Source organism: Poecilia latipinna, unplaced genomic scaffold (assembly GCF_001443285.1).
Source record: "Poecilia latipinna isolate Pla-1442-1.1 unplaced genomic scaffold, P_latipinna-1.0 Scaffold162, whole genome shotgun sequence".
In the NCBI taxonomy this organism is placed as follows: domain Eukaryota; kingdom Metazoa; phylum Chordata; class Actinopteri; order Cyprinodontiformes; family Poeciliidae; genus Poecilia; species Poecilia latipinna.
In genome coordinates, this window is record NW_015112778.1 from 396,478 (window position 1) to 416,177 (window position 19,700).

The window sequence follows — 19,700 nt, forward strand, 5'->3', positions numbered from 1 at the left end:
ATATATATATATATATATATATATATATATATATATATATATATATATATATATATATATATATATATATATATATATATATATATATATATATATGTACGTTTCCAGTTTGTTTGTTTTTTTAATTTGTAGATGCGGCTTATAGTGAGGTGCGCTCTATAATCTGGAAAGTATGGCAACTCACTTTAACTTTCCCACATTTTATCCACAAACTTTGGTGATTTTATTTGACAGACCAACAGAAATATTTGTGCAAAAGTGTTCAAAATTCGGAAGATGATCCCTGAATATCATAAATGATCTGTGACAGAGTGTAACATGTTATTAGTGAAATAATCTGCCAGAAGAACTAGCACTTTTCAGTAAATATTGAGGAATTATTTAGTTAACGCAAGCTTCTGTACTTTGGTGAAAAGTTACTTGTAAATTAGTTTTCTCAACGGTACTAAGACATTTGCACTAGAAACCAGCTTAAAACACTTGGTAATATTTTGTGTTTTTACAGTGTGCAGCAGCTTTACTGCATTTGTAGCTCCTGCGATTAATTGAAGCAGCTCCGTCGTTAATCAGCGACTGCTCTGCGTGTGTCTCTGCAGGAGAGCGAGGATGCGGTGAAAGTCCTGGCGAAGGAGAAGGATGTTCTGGAGCGGGAGAAATGGGACCTGAGGAGGCAAACCAAAGAATCCACGGAGCAGGCCAACATGCTGCGCTCTCAGATAGACATGAAGGAGAACAGGATTAAGGAGCTGGAGGCCGAGCTCACCATGGTGAGTCATCGTGAACATTAGCAGAGAAAACACGCCGTCAGTGAAAGATTCTGTCAGAATCCGTGAGATGTGAAAGTGGCGGCGGGATGGGTTCTGTGCAGAACTTCCTCTGGTTAGCAGGAGGATGTGTGTGTGTTTGTTCTGCGGCGTCGGCTCCTTCGAGGTTCAGCTGCCACTCTGTGAGCCATTAATCTCTCCTCCCGTCGCGAGTCGCAGCCGCCCACAGACCCTCACATCAAGCTGCAGTGCAGATCTGATTTGTTGGCACATCGCCTCCGAATCCGTAGCTAAATATCATTCCGTCGACTCTCATTTCCTTCTCCCCCTCTGCTAGGTGCCACTGAGCGTTTTCGAAGATGGAAACGTTTAGAAAAAGCATGACGCTGTACTTTTTTTGTTGTTTTTGCATTTCATTTGATTCTTTAGCTGATTTTTATTTCATTTTCAGGACTGAACCTGATCGTCTGCAGAGAAAATACCGTAGGTCACTGACCTGTGAAACATTCAGTCAATAAAAGTGTTCAGACTTCACGAGATTAACCAGTTTTGACTTCAAATCATAAATAACTTGGTAAATAAATAATCTGACAAAATGTAACAACGAGGTGGTTTACAAAGAATTATTACCTGAATATTTAGAGCTGATCAGAAAAATGTATCACTTTTCTCCGTTGTTATCAAGCTTGACGTTTCCACTGATTATTAACGCCACGCAACAAAAATAAAAAAAATTAAATATGAGATTAAAGTAATAAAATGAGGAGAATAAAGTCATATGAGAATAAAGTCTTTATATTACAACTTTATTCTCCTAATATTATGACTTTAATCTTGTAATTTTGTTTTCTCTTTTTTTTTCTCAGTATGGTTTGTTGTATGAAGTAAACTTAAATGGTTAAATTAAATTAGTAAAAAATAAAACAGCTTGGTACTCTTATCCTTCTATTTATAGGTTTTATTCTTGTATTCAGTTCCTTGCAAACATGTAAATTCCCCTCATACTTTTTTATATTTCGCTGTGTTACAACAAACCTAAAACTCCTGATTTTATATCACAGATCAACCGAAGTTGTCAATTAATTTAAATATTGAGAAGTAGAAGCAACATGGTTTATTTTACAGATAAAAATCTAAAGAACAGCGTGATGAGCTTTAATATTCAGCCTAATTTACTTTGATGCTTCTCAATAGGAAGACAAGTTACACTGCAAAACCACAAAACCTCACTAAGTATTTATTTTCTTCTGCAGTCATTTTAATACACTTGAAATAAGACAAAACTAACTTACAGGAAACTTTTCACTCAAACATGAAGCTGGTTTCAGGTCAGTAATTCTTTAATATATCTGAAAAATACAGGATTCACGATCAGATTATTTAACTTGTAATATGGGAAAAATGTCTCGTTAAAAGTAAAATAATCTGCCAAAGGAAGCGGTAATTTTTCATCAATATTAGGGAATTATTGACCTAAAACAAGCTTCAGGGTCTTTGCTGAAGAAATATTTATAAGTTAGTTGTGTCTTATTTTAAATCTCTTAATATAATTTCAATAGAAAATAAGATTTTGTGTTGTTGTAGACCTAAGTGAGGAAGGTTACTCCAACCTGATGGATCTTTAAACTGAAATAAACGACGACAGTTTTCTTTCCTAATTCCTAAATGTCTGATCAATATTCCTGAGACAATATTGATTATTCCCGACGCTAAAACTAATCATTTTAGAGTTTGTGGGTTTAAAATCTGAAAGGAAAACTAAATAAAAATAAATAGTTGTGATGTTTGTGTGTCTTGTTTTTCCAGGCCAAGCAGTCTCTGGCCACGCTGACGAAAGACGTCCCCAAGCGTCACTCGCTGGTGGTGCAGCCGGAGCCGCTGGTGAACGGCAGCCAGGAGTGGGTGATGCAGGCCGACCTGCCGCTCACCGCCGCCATCCGGCAGAGCCAGCAGACGCTCTACCACGGACACAACGCTGACCGGCAGGGTAAGCGCCGCGCCGCCCTGCAGCGCAGCGCCGCCCTGCAGCGCCGCCGTCTTGCTTGGTGTTTCCGTCAGTCAGTGAACTAACAGAGGGCTTTCTGGAGGTTTCCTGAACTAACTGTGGGGAATTTCCAATGTGTGTGTGTGTGTGTGTGTGTGTGTGTGTGTGGATGTGTAGCTGTGGTCAGGATCAGCCCCTGCCACACTCGCCAGCCGTCTGTGATCTCCGACGCCTCAGCAGCTGATGGGGACCGCTCGTCCACGCCCAGCGACATCAACTCGCCTCGTCATCGGACGCACTCCCTCTGTAACGTAAGAAATGGCCCAGTAGCCCCAGAAACCCCAGTAACCCCAGCAACCCCAGCAACCCCAGTAACCGCACCTCCGAGGTTTCCTCTCTGCTCTTCCTTTTCTTTGGTTTGTCTTTCTCCGTCCTGTCGGCTTGGTGGCTTCAGTCTGTCTGCTCAATAAGTGGTAATTCAGTTATTTTAAAGAAATATTTAGATTTCCAAGCTCTTTGAATTACTCCTGTTCACGTTTTTGCAATGCATCGATCAAAAAAAGTTATGATTTTATAATATGCTGTAAATAACGTTTCTTTTAATGTTTCTTTTAAGACCTTAAGAGAAACGTTACAGACTTTTTGTAACATTATTTTTTATCCAAAGCATCAGTGAAAACCTGAGTATGTAAACGGATAAGTTTACCGATAATAATATAATTTAATCAAAGCTAAAGGCTTTTGAAGATTTTGCACATTTTTATATTTCCATTGGGTCTCAGTTTCAATGAAACTGAATTAAAACAATTCTGTCAAGAAGAGCGGGTTGAAGATTTCCCACCGTGATCTAAAACCTGATGCCACATTAATTAATCCAATGATGTCGTCAAATTGTTAGAGTAATGAATTGTTCAACTGCAACGCCTGAATAAGACGCCGACGTCTCCTCTGATAGATGATGTTCTCATATGACTGTTTACATCCGTCTGTCATGATTTTTAATGACTTAATGAGTGTAATCACGCATGATTTCAATTTAATTTCTTATTTAATGGAAACAATTGCAAAATTTAGGTTTTTTTCGACATTAGATGACAAACCCAGAACCAGTCTGTTACCTGGATCCATGAACGAAACCAAAAACATTCACATCAAACTTACTTTAGTAGATGCTGGATGGTTTGTGTTTGTGGGTTTCACTGCATGTCTCCTGTCTCTGTCTCAGTCCATGGAAGACCTAGAAGACCAGAAGCGTAAGAAGAAGAAGGACAAGATGACTCTGGGATCTCTGTCACGGGTTTTCACCCGAGGAAAGCAGCGCAAGTCACTGGACCCCGGCTTGTTTGATGGTACAGCCACCCCTGATTATTACATAGAGGAGGATGCCGACTGGTGAAGCTGAATGAGCGTGTGTGTGGGTGTGTGTGTGCGTGTGTGTGTGTGTGTTACATGTGGACACCCCCATGTTTTAACTGTGTGTGTCTGGAGGAAGGAGATGGATGGATTGTGATGAAAACAGAGACTGCTGTCGCCGTAAATGTACAGTACACACCCCAAGAAAAATGTATGATTGTAAATTAAATGTATATATTTATAGTTGTACATGTATGCATATGTATATATGTTTACATGCATATAAATATATATACAGGGTTATTACAATGCGTAGATATGTTTATGCTGTATTATCTTCTAAATGTCTTCATGTTTTATGTTTTTTTTATATAAATAGACTTGAAGGACTGCTGTTTATATGTACATATAGGAGCTATTGTGAAAAATAGTGTTTAAATGTTAATGTTATCTGGGTTTTGTTACTCTATAGTTGCTTTCATCATGGTTTGCAGCATTTATTTCTTTTTTTTTTGCCAGTTTTTAAACCTTTTTCCTGCAACACATCAGGAAGCATTAGAAGAAAGCTTTGGGAGTTTATGTTGATCTGCTTCGTGTTCATTCATATTACACTGTGTGCAGCAGGGAGGGGTTTGAAGATCTCCTGCATTTTATACTGAAAACGATTAGGGATGTCCCGATCGATCATTTCAGGTTCAATATTTCTCAATACCGAGTCAAACTTGGAAGTGACCCAACAACCTGTCTCTGTTGCTGCCGTTCCTCTACCGCTGTGAGATGAGAAACCCAAGTCAACTAGATGAAATTTGAGAACATTTCAAAATCTAAAGTTTCTGAACTCGGGCGTCAAAGCAGAAAACAGCTCAGCCCTGAACTGTGAAAAGACTCATAGTATTTATAGCTTTATTTTGTCACTTAATTCCAGACTAAAGCCAATGAGAACCAGTCCCATACAAGTAATTTTTTTCTGAAAAACACCAGTAATACAGAGCCCCTCTCATCATGAGCGTGTAAAATATGTCAGTTCTTCACTGTTTTAGCATGAAGTAATGGTATTTCCCATTTCTGACCATTTTCACTAAAACTACTGCTTCAATGAATACAAGTTTTTCCAAGTACCACCATCTTGACAGATTGAAGAACAGTATCAGAGCTGGACTTTTACTCTTCTGGTTTGTTTTGCTTTGCTATTAAAACCCCCCAAAATAACAGAAACATTGTTAGTGGTTGATTAGTTAAAGGAAATCTCTACATTTAAAATTACAAATATTAACAAAAAGATTCCTAGAAGCTGGAAAATTCGTAGCCTTGACCTGAAAATCAAACATGGCTTCTTTGCATTTAAATCCTAGTGATTGGTCCAAACTGAAAAACTGTTTATCTCTTTAAGTCTTTAGTTAATGCAGGGTAATTAGGTTAGACACATGCCAGTCAAGGGAGTAACTAAAACCAGCGAGTAGCAAAGTACTGAAAATAGTCTTTCTCTTCTGATTATCTTCTGTTTCGACCGAAAGTGTCGACGACGACCCAGTTTTACAAGTTAAATTTGCTGTACCGTAATTCCACGACACTATACGCAATCTGAAAAATTTCAACGGTTTCTGAAAGGGGAGACGTTGCGCTTTCCAGCCAATATTTGGTTATTACGGTAATTTCTCTCCCGCCGTAGCAAGGAGCACGTGACGAGACACTCTTAATAGACGGTAAATTGCGAAAATAACCTGGTTGATATTGAAAGTTCTAGTTGTTAGGGAGAAATGGGCAGTATATATTTACTCACAAGACATTTAAATTACTGCGTACAATTAAAATAGGCAACGGTATCCAGGCGGAAAGTTGGAACTTGGGCTCCAAACGCTAAACTGTGTATGTAGCTAAGACGACCAGAGAACGAGATCAGCCATTATTCAGACCGATCCGGAGCCCGGACTGGATCAGATCGGAACATCCCTAAGCGTTATGAAAACCACTGGCAGACCAGCAGCCTTTTTATGGAAAGCACAACTGCAGTGAGTTAAAAACACAAATACAGCGCTAGCTTTCCAAACCATGCGCAAAAAGTGCCAAAAGTTTAAGCCTCATCAGCTTTAGCTTAGTCATAGCAGCAGCCATGTAACTCTGTTAATGTCTCGACTCATTTCCAGCTAACATGTGCCAATCTGAGACAAAGGAATGTGCTTTAAATACATGCATGGTCCCTCCGTGTTGCTTTGATTAGATATCTGTTCATTTCCTGTCAAGTAACATGAAAACATCCCTTCTGTGTTACTTTTCCCGTTTTTATACCAAACCTTGCATTACCAATGCCTGCACCCTGACTTTACTAAGAATGTTCCTATTTTTGTTTTATTTTTTTGTTCACACCCTCCTCAATTCCTGCAAATGTGGCTCTAATAAACCTGTTAAAAAGCTTTGTAAATTAGGATAACAATACATGCGCAAAAGATGAAATCTATTGAAGTATTTTATTTAAAGAGTAAAGAAAAGATAAACAGAGTTAATTCCTGATATTTATCTGCCTGCAGCTGTTGCAGTCAAATGTTGAGGAGGTTTCCAAGTGAATTATAACTGAAATGAAAATCCTATTTTAAAAATAAAACCAGAAAGTGAACACGTTGTGGCCGTTGTTCTGTTCCATGAGTAATCCTGTTCCTGTGTCTCAGTCTAACGTGTGTGTGTCTCCTCCCGCTCCTCCTGCCATTCCCTAATGGCAGCTCCTCCTAAACCAGTGAGTAACTCCTCATCTGTGATTACCAGCTGTCTGTTTCTGCACCTCGGGGATTATTCATATCGCTCATGTCCATTCAGAAAAACACAAGTTTGTGTCGCTGTGCGTTGAGGAGAAAAGAAGGGAAGAAAGAGAGGGAAGGAGTTTGCAGTGAGGCTGGGATTTGCATGCAGCCCTTTGTGTCAGCATGTGGAGACGAATCTCCCTGGATTCGTCGGTTCACAACAAGTCAGTGTTTTTAGTCTTTCTCAAAGGCGGTTAATGGGCAGAAGCATGAGGTTTTATGAATGATCCCTGTGTCTGTAATACATTTTCCTAATGGTAGTAAGTCTTGTCACATTAATCAGATAGTTAATAATAATAATTAACACTTATCTTTACAGTCAGCTGTGAATCTCAAAGCAAATTTGACAAATCTAGATGCAACTTGACATGTTCAGAGAGACTATTCTCAGTTTTTTTTAATTAAACAATGTTTGATCATTTCAGTTTATTCAAAAACAACAAAAAACAGAATACATTAACACATATTGTAGCACCATCTGGTGGATTTATGGTGTAATCTTTGTATTTAACAAAAACAAACAGTTTATCTACGATTGCAGATGCATCTCACTAAATCAAACTATATAAATGTATTTTGTGCTTAAATAATTCAAATTAAAAAATACTTTATTAGAATTTTCCAAAGAAAAATTAAATGTTCTTGTAACTCAGTAATTAAAATTCTTCAGTTATTGTAGATGGTGATGGCTGTTGGCTGTAACAATCTCCTGTAGCAGTCTGTATCACTGCAAATTTGAAGAAGCCTCTGTCCAAAGACTTCAGTAATTCAATTTAAAAAAGGAAAATAGTTACATTACAAATTAAATCTCACATAATTGGAATACTACATATGAAAACGACAAGGAATCTAGTGAGGAAATGTCCAGGAGGAAAAGTCACTAAAGGTCATCACCAACTGTTTGGACTGTTTCCCATCACATACACAGTATTGATGTGACGTCACACTTCAGGGAGCTTTGTAGCTGACAGCCGTCTTGGTAGATACTGTAACTAACTGGCATGATAGTTGCTATGTAGTTGCTATGACAACAATAATCAAGCCATGAGCTTAGCTAGCTCTCTTCTCGTTCCTGTCAAACTTATAAACAAGCACATTACAAGTATTATTCAGTCATAATTTTTGTGTATTCTACCCACATCTGTGTAACAAGACACATTTTCTGTAGTAGTACTTATTACCGAACTAGCAAAATTAGCTTAGCTAATGTAGCTTATATCTGCAAGCAAAGACGAACATGGCCTACGTGTTGGTGTACTTACTTTGCCAGTGACCAGACCCGTGTCGTTCACATGAAGAGTTCAAACGTCCTCTGCAAAGCCGTTGAAACACTGATTGTAGGATTTCAGGTCATGAAGCTTCTCCATGGTTTACACACTTCTTCGTGTTCACTAGTAGTTAACCATGTAGTGGGAGATCTGACGCAGCGTGTTTTCGTTCTCCGTCTCACATGGGCCTATTCTGACAGCAGCCATTTTGTTGATAGACATTTCTCTTGCACATTGGTCAAGAGTGTCAGTATACTTCGTTTTGTTGGTCTTGAAGCCATGGTTTCTCTATGGTGTGTTTGCGCTGCGTTGCTCACCAAGATGGTCCAGATCACTTCTGGTTCAGACTTAGTGGAAAGTTGAGTGGAAGGAGCAAATGTGGCAGAAAAAATGGCTGCACAAGTGACAGGGATGACGGTGACTTTTGGAGAGTTATGAAACAAATTCCATGTAAAAGTTTGGGAGAGACTTGCGACCGTTTCTGGCCCAACAACGGCTGTCAATTGGTACCAGCGCCCCCAGAACTCTGCATGGGAAAGCAGAGAGGTATGGCTGGATGGATTGATGGAAGTTTGGGAGAAATCCACAAGGTGGAGACTGCAGCAGTAGTCAGGGCTTCACAGACATATCCAGATCATGGACTAGAACTGTCACATTTCTCCTCTGCTGCACCAGAAACAACGTCCAGAGTGTCTCATCTGGGTCAAGGAGGAAAAGAACTGGAGAGGAACTCGGTCTGAACAGATTGGATTTCATTTTTACAAATAAAAGCCTCAAAGTCTGGAGGAAGAGTTGAGAGGCACAGAGTCCTTGTTGCTTGAAGTTCAGAGTGAAGTTTCTGCAGTCAGTGGCCAAACTGGGTTGAGCTGCACCTAACAGTGGATCATGGACAATATGAAGACGAGAAACACCAGAACACTGCAGCCGACCTGAAGGACGCAAACGCCTCAGCAGAGCCACAAGACGATTGATCCCTACCAAAGTTGGACAGTAGTTACATTTATTTTATTAAGTATTGCTATTCTTAATTTAGTGGAATTTCTTTATGCCATACCCACTGTGAGTAACTTCACTGAATGGAAAACAAACATGTTTTAACCAAAAAGTCACCAGACACAGACACACTTGCATAGTTCATACTTATACTAAGTCTAATTAATGCTTATTAAATCATTAACAGAAATAAACTGTTGACATCTATCACTCTACGTGTAATGAACCCAGTGAATTATTAAAATAAATTATTTTTTTATGAATATCCTGATTTACTGAGATGCATCTGTTCATAGAAAAAAATATTGGTATCACTTTATTTGAAGGGGTGTGCATAACACAGATGACACTGTCATGAACGTGAAGCAGTCTATTTGTTTATGACTTTTCACTATAACACTCATAAACAATGACACTCTTAATGCAAGTTTGCATTAAAAGTGTCAATATCTATTAAATAATCTAAAGTTGACACTTTTAATAAATTTTTAACGGACTTTCAATTTAAGTTTGCACTAAAACCTTTGCACTTTAAGTGTCATTATTTACTGAATAATGCAAAGTTGACATTTTTAATGCAAATTTGAATCCAACTTTGCATTAAAATTGTCATTAATAACCAAATGACACGTTAGTTAATCTATGAAGACTCTTTCATGTTCACCACAGGTGTTATGTTCATGACCGTGTTATGTCACAATCCTTCAAATGAAGTGATACCAAAAATCCAGCTCAAACTCCTGGAATCAAAGATCTTAAGCCTTTATATGTTTATTTTTTTACCTGACATTCTCAGGAGATATTTTTAGACCGTCACTGTGTTTGATTTCCATATCCCTCTGGTCCCGAACCTCTCCTGTATGCCGCGCCCTAACTTCTCCTGACCAACCCAGACTCTGACACACAGCACAGCATGTCGGACGGGGAGGAGCAGCTGGACCGCCTCCAGCAGGCGGAGCTCACCCGCACCACCTGCATGTCCCACTGGAGGGCGGGGGCCGTCCAGGCCTGGATGGAGGTGGTCATGGGGATGCCCATGTACATCCGAGCCTGCTCAGAAAATGTCAAAAGTGGAAAGGTTTGCCTTTACTTTCACTTTCTCGACCTTTCTTTATGTTTTAATGAATTTTAAAGTAGCATAACCTTTCTTTAAGAACGGGGTTTTTTTTGGCTGTTTAGGTGCTGCTGAGTCTGACGGATGAGGATTTAGAGCTGGGTCTGGGTATCGGTAATCAAATTCACCGCAGAAAAGTTAGGCTGGCCATTGAGGACTACAGGAGAGCAGAGGGGGAGCAGGGGTAAGCAAACGTTGCTTTTTCAGAAATTTGAGATTTTAATGTCTCAGCTAACTTTAGTCTGTGAGAATTATAAGATAAAATCGTCATTCAAAGCTACTTTTTTCCCTGGAAGTCACGTTTTAGCTGTTATTAGTCACTTATATTACGCAGTGAATATACGCAGTTTATTTTTATTTTTTTGAACAAACAACGGCACACAAAAAAACAACGAACTTTTCGTATCCTAGCAACGCAAGACAAGATGAAACCAGATCCGGTTAAGCACGCTTCAAAATAAAACACTTCCTTTTTCCAAAATAAATCATGTTTGGCATTTAAATACATTTCACTTCACCTTTTAAAATTATACTATTACGTGTTATGTGAAAAGGGGGAAAATACAAATTAATACTTGTAGGAACTATTTCTCTATTTTCAGTTAAATCTCAGAATTCAGATTATTTATTTATTTTATTTTTTGCTTATTTTCTAGTTGATTTATCATTAGAATTTTTATTTAATTTGTTATTTAAAATAAGTTCTTTGGTTAGTAATTCACTTAATTAGTTGAATTCACCTTTTGCTTTGATTGAAGTTTTTTTATTTCTGAGTTAGAGTTTTAGACAAATAGTCACTACAATACTTTTTCCTGGCTGGTTTTCATTCATGATTTCTTTAAGAAGTTATATTAACTGTTAATATTTTTATTGAGTGAATCAAATAAAAAAATAAAATGGAAGTGAAATGAATTTATATAATCATGTTAAAATGAGTGAATAATAATCATGTAAATGATACTTAACATATAGCTGTAGATAAGTCACAACATCTTATATATGGAGCACAGATGCTGTCAAATTGTGTGTAAGGCCAAAAATGTAAAATGCATCATTTTCCATGACAGATGGAGGCTAAATATTCAAAAGGTTAAAACAGAGTACTTTTCCTATTCTGCATTCAGCCTTCCTGTTATTTCTAAAATTCTAGGTCTCTCTCACTTTATTTGCCAAAAATAGAAAACAATTTGCTTTTAAGCAGCTTCTTACTCCTCACTGGAACTGAACAGAGTCTAGAGTCTACTTAATAATATACCTGCTGTTATTCAGTCTGTTGGATGTTTGACTGATTCATTAGGTGGAAAAAATAGTTTAGTCTCTAATCTGTGTCTTGCCATCCTCAGACTGTCTAAAGCATCTGAGCTGGACCATCATTGGGTCTCGACGTCGTGGCTGAGTGACGTCGGTCTGCCTCAGTACTCCCAAACCTTCCAGACCAACTTAGTGGACGGTCGGGTGCTGAACTCGCTCAGCCGCAGAGACCTGGAGAGATTCCTGAACATCTGTGACCATTTCCACCAGACCAGTCTGCTTCTGGCTATCCAGCTCCTGCAGATGCTCAGCTTCGACAAAGAGGTCAGGTCACGGACTTTGCTACAGTGGCTGACTGTTGGTGTGAATAACAATGAAAATTTTACTTTTTAAAAAATCACATAACTGTACAGCAGACAGGAAATTTAACCAAAAAAGACACTGATTAAAATATCTCTCAATCCTTTAAAATTTGAGAGTCAAGGACCAAGGTTTTAATTTTCAGTTCACATTTGTGTTTGTTGGGTGTAAGAAATAAAATTATACCGATGTGTCACCAAAGCCTGGCCATGATTTCATTAAATACATTCTTAAGAAGTCACTTTTCTTTCTTTCCTTTTTTTCAAGGCCCTGCAATTACGGCGCTTAAAATGTGAGCATGAAAACCGGGACCCGCTGGTCTGGACGTGTCACAGAGTGATGAAGTGGATCAAGGACATAGACCTCAAGGTAGGAGCAACCCCACACACCACCATTGTTTACCCCACACACCACCATTGTTTACCCCACACACCACCATTGTTTTGTAACTGTAGACCTTCACAGGATATTGAAACTTTTCACCTTTGTGATATAAATGCAGCTCTGTAAAACACTAAGAGCCCACTGCACTGAACCCCATTGAAAACCTCCTGGTTTTTCCACCAAATATTGATCTCTTAACTCTTCCTGAGTTAAAACATTCGTGTTTTTGTTTCTAAATGAATATGAACTTGTTTTTGTTGCATTAATTGAGGCCTGAAAGCACTGTATTTTTTTTTTTTGTGGTTATTTTGACCATTTCTCATTTTCTGCAATTAAACACTACATTTTTGCTTGGAATATCACAGACATGTTGTTAATAGTTCAGAGAATAAAAGAGCAATGATCATTTGACTCAAACATAAACCTATAAAGAGTAAAATCAGGGAAACTGATGATTATAAGTGATCGCTTAATTTTTTTACATAGCTGTATTTCATCAATCTATATCTAAAGTGTAAATGTTAAACTTTTCATCTCCCACAATAAATAAATACTGTATTTGAAGCTTTCTTTTCCTGGTATGGTCGCAGTGACATCACAGTGTTGTGCTTGTTAGCATCTCAGACACTTTTATGTGACTCATTTCTTCCTCATCTTTCTCTGTAGGAGTTTGCAGAAAACCTTCAGGGAAAAGGCATTCACGGTGCAGTAATGGCTCTGGACCAGTCCTTCGACACAGAGGCCTTGGCCAACGCTCTGGGAATCCCCAGCAACAAACACATGCTGCACAGACACCTGTATGAAGAAATGAAGTCACTCTCTGCTCCGCTCAGGTAGCATAAACACTCTGCCCCCTGCTGGTGGTGTTCATCCCTTCAGCACTGTGCAGTAAATAAATGATTTATTAACATTGCTGCTAGTCTGGAATGTCCCATAAATTCTTCTGTGTTGTTAATCTCTGAATCTCTTTCCTCTCTGTCTACAGTAACACAGAGCAGGGCTCTGAGGTTATCAGCTCTTCTTCACCTGTGGCTGTTAACCGCTTTGCTGATGAAAGGTCCTCCATCAGGAGATTAGGAAAGGTACCTTGTCATTTCTCACCTATCAGTGAACGACTGGCCCGCCGGTCTGAAGTCCAAAGCTGAAGTCACTGGTTCCTTTGTGCTTGTTAAAGCACAAACATTGCTAACAAGAGTACAATGACAAATTAAACACCTCAACCATTTAATTTTAGGAGATTATCTCAAAACCCACAAAGGCTTTGAGATTGGAGTAAGTTTCTTTGTTTCAGCAGAGAGAAGATAATCTGGAAATACCTCGCTGTTCTACGGGAACATTTAACCTGCACAGTTAGTGCTTTTCATCCACGAACCTTTTAGAATAATTAAACTGAAGAATAAATGAGAAACAGACATGAACATCATTTTGGAAGGTCATTGTGAGTTCATGAAAATACTGCGTTGAGTTGGAAATGCACCCACTTCACTCTGTAAGTTATTTCTAGTTTCCACATTTAATATAAATATTTTTTTTTTCCTTTTTGTATCAAGTAAAAAAACAAAAAAAACATGCAAAGACCTTTTCAGACACAAACCAACTGAAATTAATACAGGAAGCTTTTCAACTCGCCAAACTACAAAACTTTAAGCTTGAAATACCAAGTCTGTCACCAGAAGGATTGAGTTATTATCAGATACTTCAGATAATTAATCATTTTTACCGTTCAGCTGCATTTTATATAATTTTTGCTCTGATACAAACCTTTCCGACCCAAGGCTGATGACCACTCTGTTGTTCGGGTGAGCTTCTGCAAAGTAGAACAAAATGTCCCCAGAGGTGCAATGATTTGGTGAAATGGTGGTGAAGGTCCATGAAGGCAGCAGACTTATTCATAATGAAACTATAATAGTAAAAGTTACTTGTTAGTTTTGTCTTTTAAACTGGACTAATATTATTTACTGTAGAAACTAGACTAAAATACTTGGTAAGTATAGCTTTCAGTACTATTAATCCTTAACTGAAAATATTTTAAAATTTTCTCTCTTTCGGAGAGAAGTCTTTTTTTCAGACAGCTAACCAGCAGTCTCCAGCAACAGGTTGGGGAGGGACCGCCTTGAATCCGTAGAAAAACAAACAAATAAGCAGTTTAATTTCTTGTGCCTTCTTTTCAGAGTCCGCTGAGGCTACGCGCAGAAAGCCACTCCGTGGAGCGTGGCCTGGGTTTCCATGGCAACTGCGGCTCTCTGCCCAGAGAGGCCAGAGTTCACGCCGTTCCCCGCGCCAAAGGAAGCCCCATGCACACCTTCAAGAGCGTCGAAATCACCAACGTGTGAAGGAGCCGTGGAGGCCTCCTCTGTTTGCACCGCCGTTGGTTGGAGCTCTTCTGAAGGTGTAGCCAACGTTATTCTGTAGATCAGATCTGCTTCTGTAGGCGGGAATAATGCACCTCAACAGACCTGATGTAGCTGTTGTACATTGATGAATTGTCTAAAGTCATTTTTGTTTTTTAAGTTATAGTTTTTTGACTGAGGTTTATATGTAATTAATAAAAACAAGCAGAAATCATAAAAAAATAACTCAAAACTGCACTCAGTGCCCCTGTGATGCCTTATGTAAAAAGTCTCATGATCTCAGTGCTTCTGTCTACTTCTTTATGTGACCTGAGGTATGTTGTTTGTTTACATAAAACTTGTACATGTTTTTACATTCACAGATTAGAACAAACAGGTTGATTATGCTGTTTAAAAGTCTGTTTATTTCTCTTATGGTGCCATGTTTGCTAGAAAAATTAATTTGTGGATTGAGCAGCGGAGTTGAGTAAGAAGGCCCCTGAAAACTCGCCATATCCTCCCTCACAATGCCAATCCTATTTATTAGATATGGTTATTGACATTTGGGAAAACCAAGAAACATGCCAAATTAATAATTTATTCTTACACTGCAGTGAGATGCCTTCCTGTTCTTCAACAAGGATTTGTTTTGGGCATGAACCCAAGTCAAACCCAATTCAGTTCAGTTTATTGACAGCATGTAGCAGAAAGTCACAGGTCAGTTCATTATTCATTTTAAAAGTTTCTGTCTAAGGAAACCAAGTTGAATATATTGAGTCACTAACTTGCAACATTTTCTCCTTTTAGACCAACATGTAGCAACAGTCATTCACATTGTGTCGCAATCGCTTATACTGAGCATGCATGTGGCGACAGTAGAGAGAAAAAACTCCCCTTTAACAACCACGACTGACTGGCTTGTTTGAAAATACATAGCATACGCACAAAGAGACAAGCACTGATCAAGGAGTACTTTCTACATCAGAAAAAAAGTTAAAGGAAGTAGTAGCTTTTTAGTGGCTTCATCTCGGAGAGAAACAAGTCGATTTTATTTAATTTGAAAGCAAAAGCTCACTCGGAGACAGAGTTAAACAGGCAGGTTTATCATCTGTAGACAATGTTTTAGGTTTTGGCAGCATTATCTCAGCCAAATAGAGCGCCAGACCAGGTGTAGCGTCTATGAAAAGTGAAAAGCTGAGAGAAAACATGAAGCTAAACGCTGAATTAACAGCAAATAATGTAAAATTGGAGAGTAGTAGGAGAATGTAGCAGCTAGAATGATGAAATATGGTCATTACTGTATGTCTTCCAGCAGCCTAAACCTTTAGTAGCATAGTTAGAGAGATAGATCGGGGAAACCTAAGTCGCTCTAAATATAAGCTTTATCAAAAAGGAATGTTTCAATCCTGGAAAATTAAGCCTTTAAGCAAACAATCTGTCTACTTTTAAGTAGATATAAAGACTAAACAGGAGACTGATAACTAAAAGATCTGCCTCCCATTTTACTTCACTGAATAACCTCAAGTGCTCCATGGGGTTGAAGTTTTAAATGCCGGCTGTTTCCTCTCCCAAATTTTGGATGTAGAGTCCAAAAACCTGGCTCTGTTGGGGCGAGCATCGACATCTTTTAGGATAGACTTCACTTCCTTGGAGAGCAGATACAGCAGGCAAACCAGTGGATTGCCGCTGGTTTCAGATTGGATCCATTGATGACAAACTTTGTGTTTAATTGAGGGAGGTCGTCATACTGCCTCTGATTGAACCGTCATACTGAGCTTTGCTGCGTAAACCCACAAATGTAGAACATGGAATTAGGGGAAAAGTTTTAGCGTGTAATAGGCTGTGTTCACACTGCAGCCTGAAGTGACCCAATACCTGCATCTGATCTTTTCATGACACTCTGAACAACACAAGACGGATTTTTCTAATGCGACCCAGGCCACCGATCTTTTTAAAAGTGACCTGAATCTGAACGTCATTGATACTCGACAAACGTCACTATTCTGCGTCCTGATACACGCAAGGAGGAAGAAAAAACAACAACCATGGCTGACGGTAATGAGGATTAAGTTGTTAATATGCTGGCTCTGGTCGGATAGCAACTTTAACATCGTAAACTATGCTGCACCGTTAGCATCCATGCTGTAAGCTATGTGTGACGTTATTGCGCCCTCTACTGCGCATGCGGGTCACTTTCAGGTCGTTAGCAGTTCACACTGAGACGTACAAGTCGCATATATTTTGAAGCGTGAACGACCACGGCAAAAAATAAAATAAAAAATTGAATTACTATTTGACAAAAAAAAATCGGAACACTTAAGGCTGCAGTGTGAACGTAAAAACCCAGAATGCATTGATTTCATTCAAAGCACAACAAAGGAGGTATTTTCAACCTTTGAGTTGGAGGACATGGCAAATAAAAAAAATAAAAAAAAGAGTAGGCGTGTGTTTACAATCTGGCCATTTGTTAATCATTTTCGTAGATCTTCGCTCCAGACAGAGTAGTCACTAGTTTTAAATATTGGTGCTGCTCAGAGCAGTACTGTTGATGATTAGTAACCATTATGATCCAGTATTTCATAAACCGTCAGTATGTCTAGTGTGACAAATAACTGAAGAGCTACATAAACTGATGTATGTTTACATAAGCATTGACCGAAACTAGAATGTAAACTGCACCCTGACGCCGTGGATTATGCTCTTTGTTATTTAATTAATAGGTTTACCAAACTAGAATATTAAAGTTCACATAGGTTTCAAATTACCTTAATTGTTGTTGTAAATGCACAAAGGTTGTCAAAGCAACAATCCCTCATGCATAAACATCTTATATTTTTTTATAAAATTGGGTTAAATCCAAAAAGCAAAAGTAGATTTTGAATTCCAATTGTCTCTAACACCATAGCACCGTAATCATTTAATCAACAGCCACATTTTATCATCTAGTTTCCTTATTTTATTTTGTTTTTTGCTTTGATCTTTCAGACATAAAAAATAGCAGCAACCTCCCTCATGAATGGACTGAGAATAATTAAAATCAAAGAGCTTTGGTGTGATTAGCTGAAGCATTTTTTACCACCTCAACTCATTATGTGCTTTATAAGAACTCAGATCAGATGACGACTTAAACTTAACCAGAATCAGAAGGTGTAAATGTTCAAAACTAAAGGTTCTACAATCAAACTTTAAAAAGCTAATAAAAATTAAAACCATCTGATCCAAATCTATCAAATCCAGCAGTAAAATCTGCAAACTAAGAACAAAATGGGTGACAATGAAGTGTTAACAGATGAGTAAACATTATGATAAATACTTGCTTAATAACCGTTTGTCAGCAGGTTTTTGTGAGTAACATGAGCTTCCTGAAAATACTACGAAGCATTTCCAGGACGTGTCTAAATATAGGTCTTGAGCAATATTTCTCCAGACTTTTCTGAAGGTCTTTCAATGTTTTTCTTTGGACTTTGGCTTCTATAAAACTGTAAAGACTCTTAATTTGAAGGGATGAACCAGGATGTTGGTTAGAAATAACAAAAAACTTAAAATCTGACTATAATAATCTATGTAATATGTGTCTAAAGGTACAATATTGAAGGAAATTCAGTTCAGTTTCACATGCTGTTGTTTTGAATAGCGCACGTCTCCAGTGTCGGGATCATGGGTGTGGAAGTCAGCGTTCTGCTGAGTCAGCACAGTGTACTTCACCCACTTTCCTCAGTTTGTCAGCAAATATTAGTATCATGTGATTTTCATGTAGAGGTAGAACATGAATATGAATGAAGCCAAAGAATAAAAAAAAACTATTGATCAAGACCTTCAGGCTTCTTTGATGCAAAGTATAGAGATATCAGGGGTATATTTTTACATCTACATAATGTAATAAGACAGTCTTTCTTTTCTAAATCTGTTATAGTCCATTGCTCTTATCCAGTACATCAACGCTAATTATTGTGTTTTTGCACAAATGTAAATTATAATAAAATTTTCTCTCTGAATTTGACGTTTGCCATCTGATAAATTTCACGGTGGTTTGGTTCTAAAAGTTATAATGTATAAACCTGAATGTTCTTTACATCCTTAATAAAGGCAACCCTGCTGTTTTATTAATAAATCGGTTGCAGAGTTGGATTTTGCTTGCATATTTGTGACAATATGAAATGTTCTCAGCCCACGCTGCCCCCTCATGTTCTGCAGAACCGGTTCGGCTGCCAGATTCGAGGCGTCGCCTCCAGTCAAACAGCAAAAACTGTTTAAGCGGGAAGATCGGACGAGTCCGAGCCTGTTCAGAGGGATAAGAAGGAAGGATTTCACATTGTGTGATTTTTTTTGCACACAGACTAACATGACCTGGACTTTAATAGTCCTCTCCAAACTGCCAACAGCTCTGCATATATCCTACATGATGCAATAACTCCACTAACAGTGGATGTAAAAACTAATCCTAAATGTTGGCGTGAACGTTAGTACATGTTTACAACAATGTGTAAATCTAACACAGTTTTTAAAATGTCATTCTTTAGATTTGTATCCTGCAGATATGTGATTTAAATCTCAAATTACTGTGGAAACTTGTTCAGTAGACCAGTTTGGGAAGATTGGATCTTTGATTTTCCAGCAAGTTGGTAACTCTGTGGCTTCATTGGAACTAAGATTCTCAACAAAACATCTCCGTTGATCTAAAGATTCAATGCTTTATGCTTTCAGAAACATGCCATGCATACCTTGACCGTAGCACACCGTTATTTACTTTCTGCCACCTTAAACCAGTTTGTTCGTCCGTCTTTAACATCAGAATCCACTGAGTTTCTGCTGTCTGGTTCTCTGTATTGGCCTAAACATGCAAACCCAGTGAAGTGATCGTATGTAGACTGGTGTAGTTTGGTCACCCACTGGTTCATAGACAGCAGCATTTATCTTGGCTTAGCAGTTAGTTGACAGATTCTGTTTGAGAAAGGCAGCAGACTTTTGCAAAATTGACTTAGTTGTAACTCTATTGGTTTTCAATCCATTCTAAAGTTTTTATTGAACTTGAGTTTTTAGTGTTATCTGTTTATATATTGATAAAGATTTTTTAACTGGTTCTGGAAAGTTTATAATTAAAACCAAC

At 38.2% G+C, this 19,700-nt stretch overlaps 2 protein-coding genes across 3 annotated transcripts in view; both read left to right on the forward strand.

The window, feature by feature from the left end:
* The window catches only part of LOC106945824 (kazrin-like), a 168,075-nt gene extending 161,363 nt beyond the window's left edge, over positions 1-6,712 (forward strand). Inside the window, exons 8-11 of one of the 2 annotated variants that reach the window (XM_015029784.1) lie at positions 597-767; positions 2,571-2,751; positions 2,926-3,059; positions 3,974-6,712. In XM_015029784.1, coding sequence (XP_014885270.1) covers positions 597-767; positions 2,571-2,751; positions 2,926-3,059; positions 3,974-4,144 — 657 coding nt within the window. In that variant the 3' untranslated portion in view covers positions 4,145-6,712. The remainder of the gene's footprint in view (positions 1-596; positions 768-2,570; positions 2,752-2,925; positions 3,060-3,973) is intronic. The other variant, XM_015029785.1, reaches the window with a different exon arrangement.
* Positions 6,713-6,770: 58 nt separating this feature from the next.
* Positions 6,771-17,790, forward strand: LOC106945825 (kazrin-A-like). Its single transcript, XM_015029787.1, has 9 exons — positions 6,771-6,829; positions 6,910-7,057; positions 10,048-10,232; positions 10,334-10,452; positions 11,612-11,843; positions 12,147-12,248; positions 12,930-13,096; positions 13,249-13,345; positions 14,435-17,790. The coding sequence occupies exons 1-9, from the start codon at positions 6,809-6,811 to the stop codon at positions 14,594-14,596; spliced, it is 1,233 nt and encodes a 410-aa protein (XP_014885273.1). The 5' UTR covers positions 6,771-6,808; the 3' UTR covers positions 14,597-17,790.
* Positions 17,791-19,700: the final 1,910 nt, after the last annotated feature.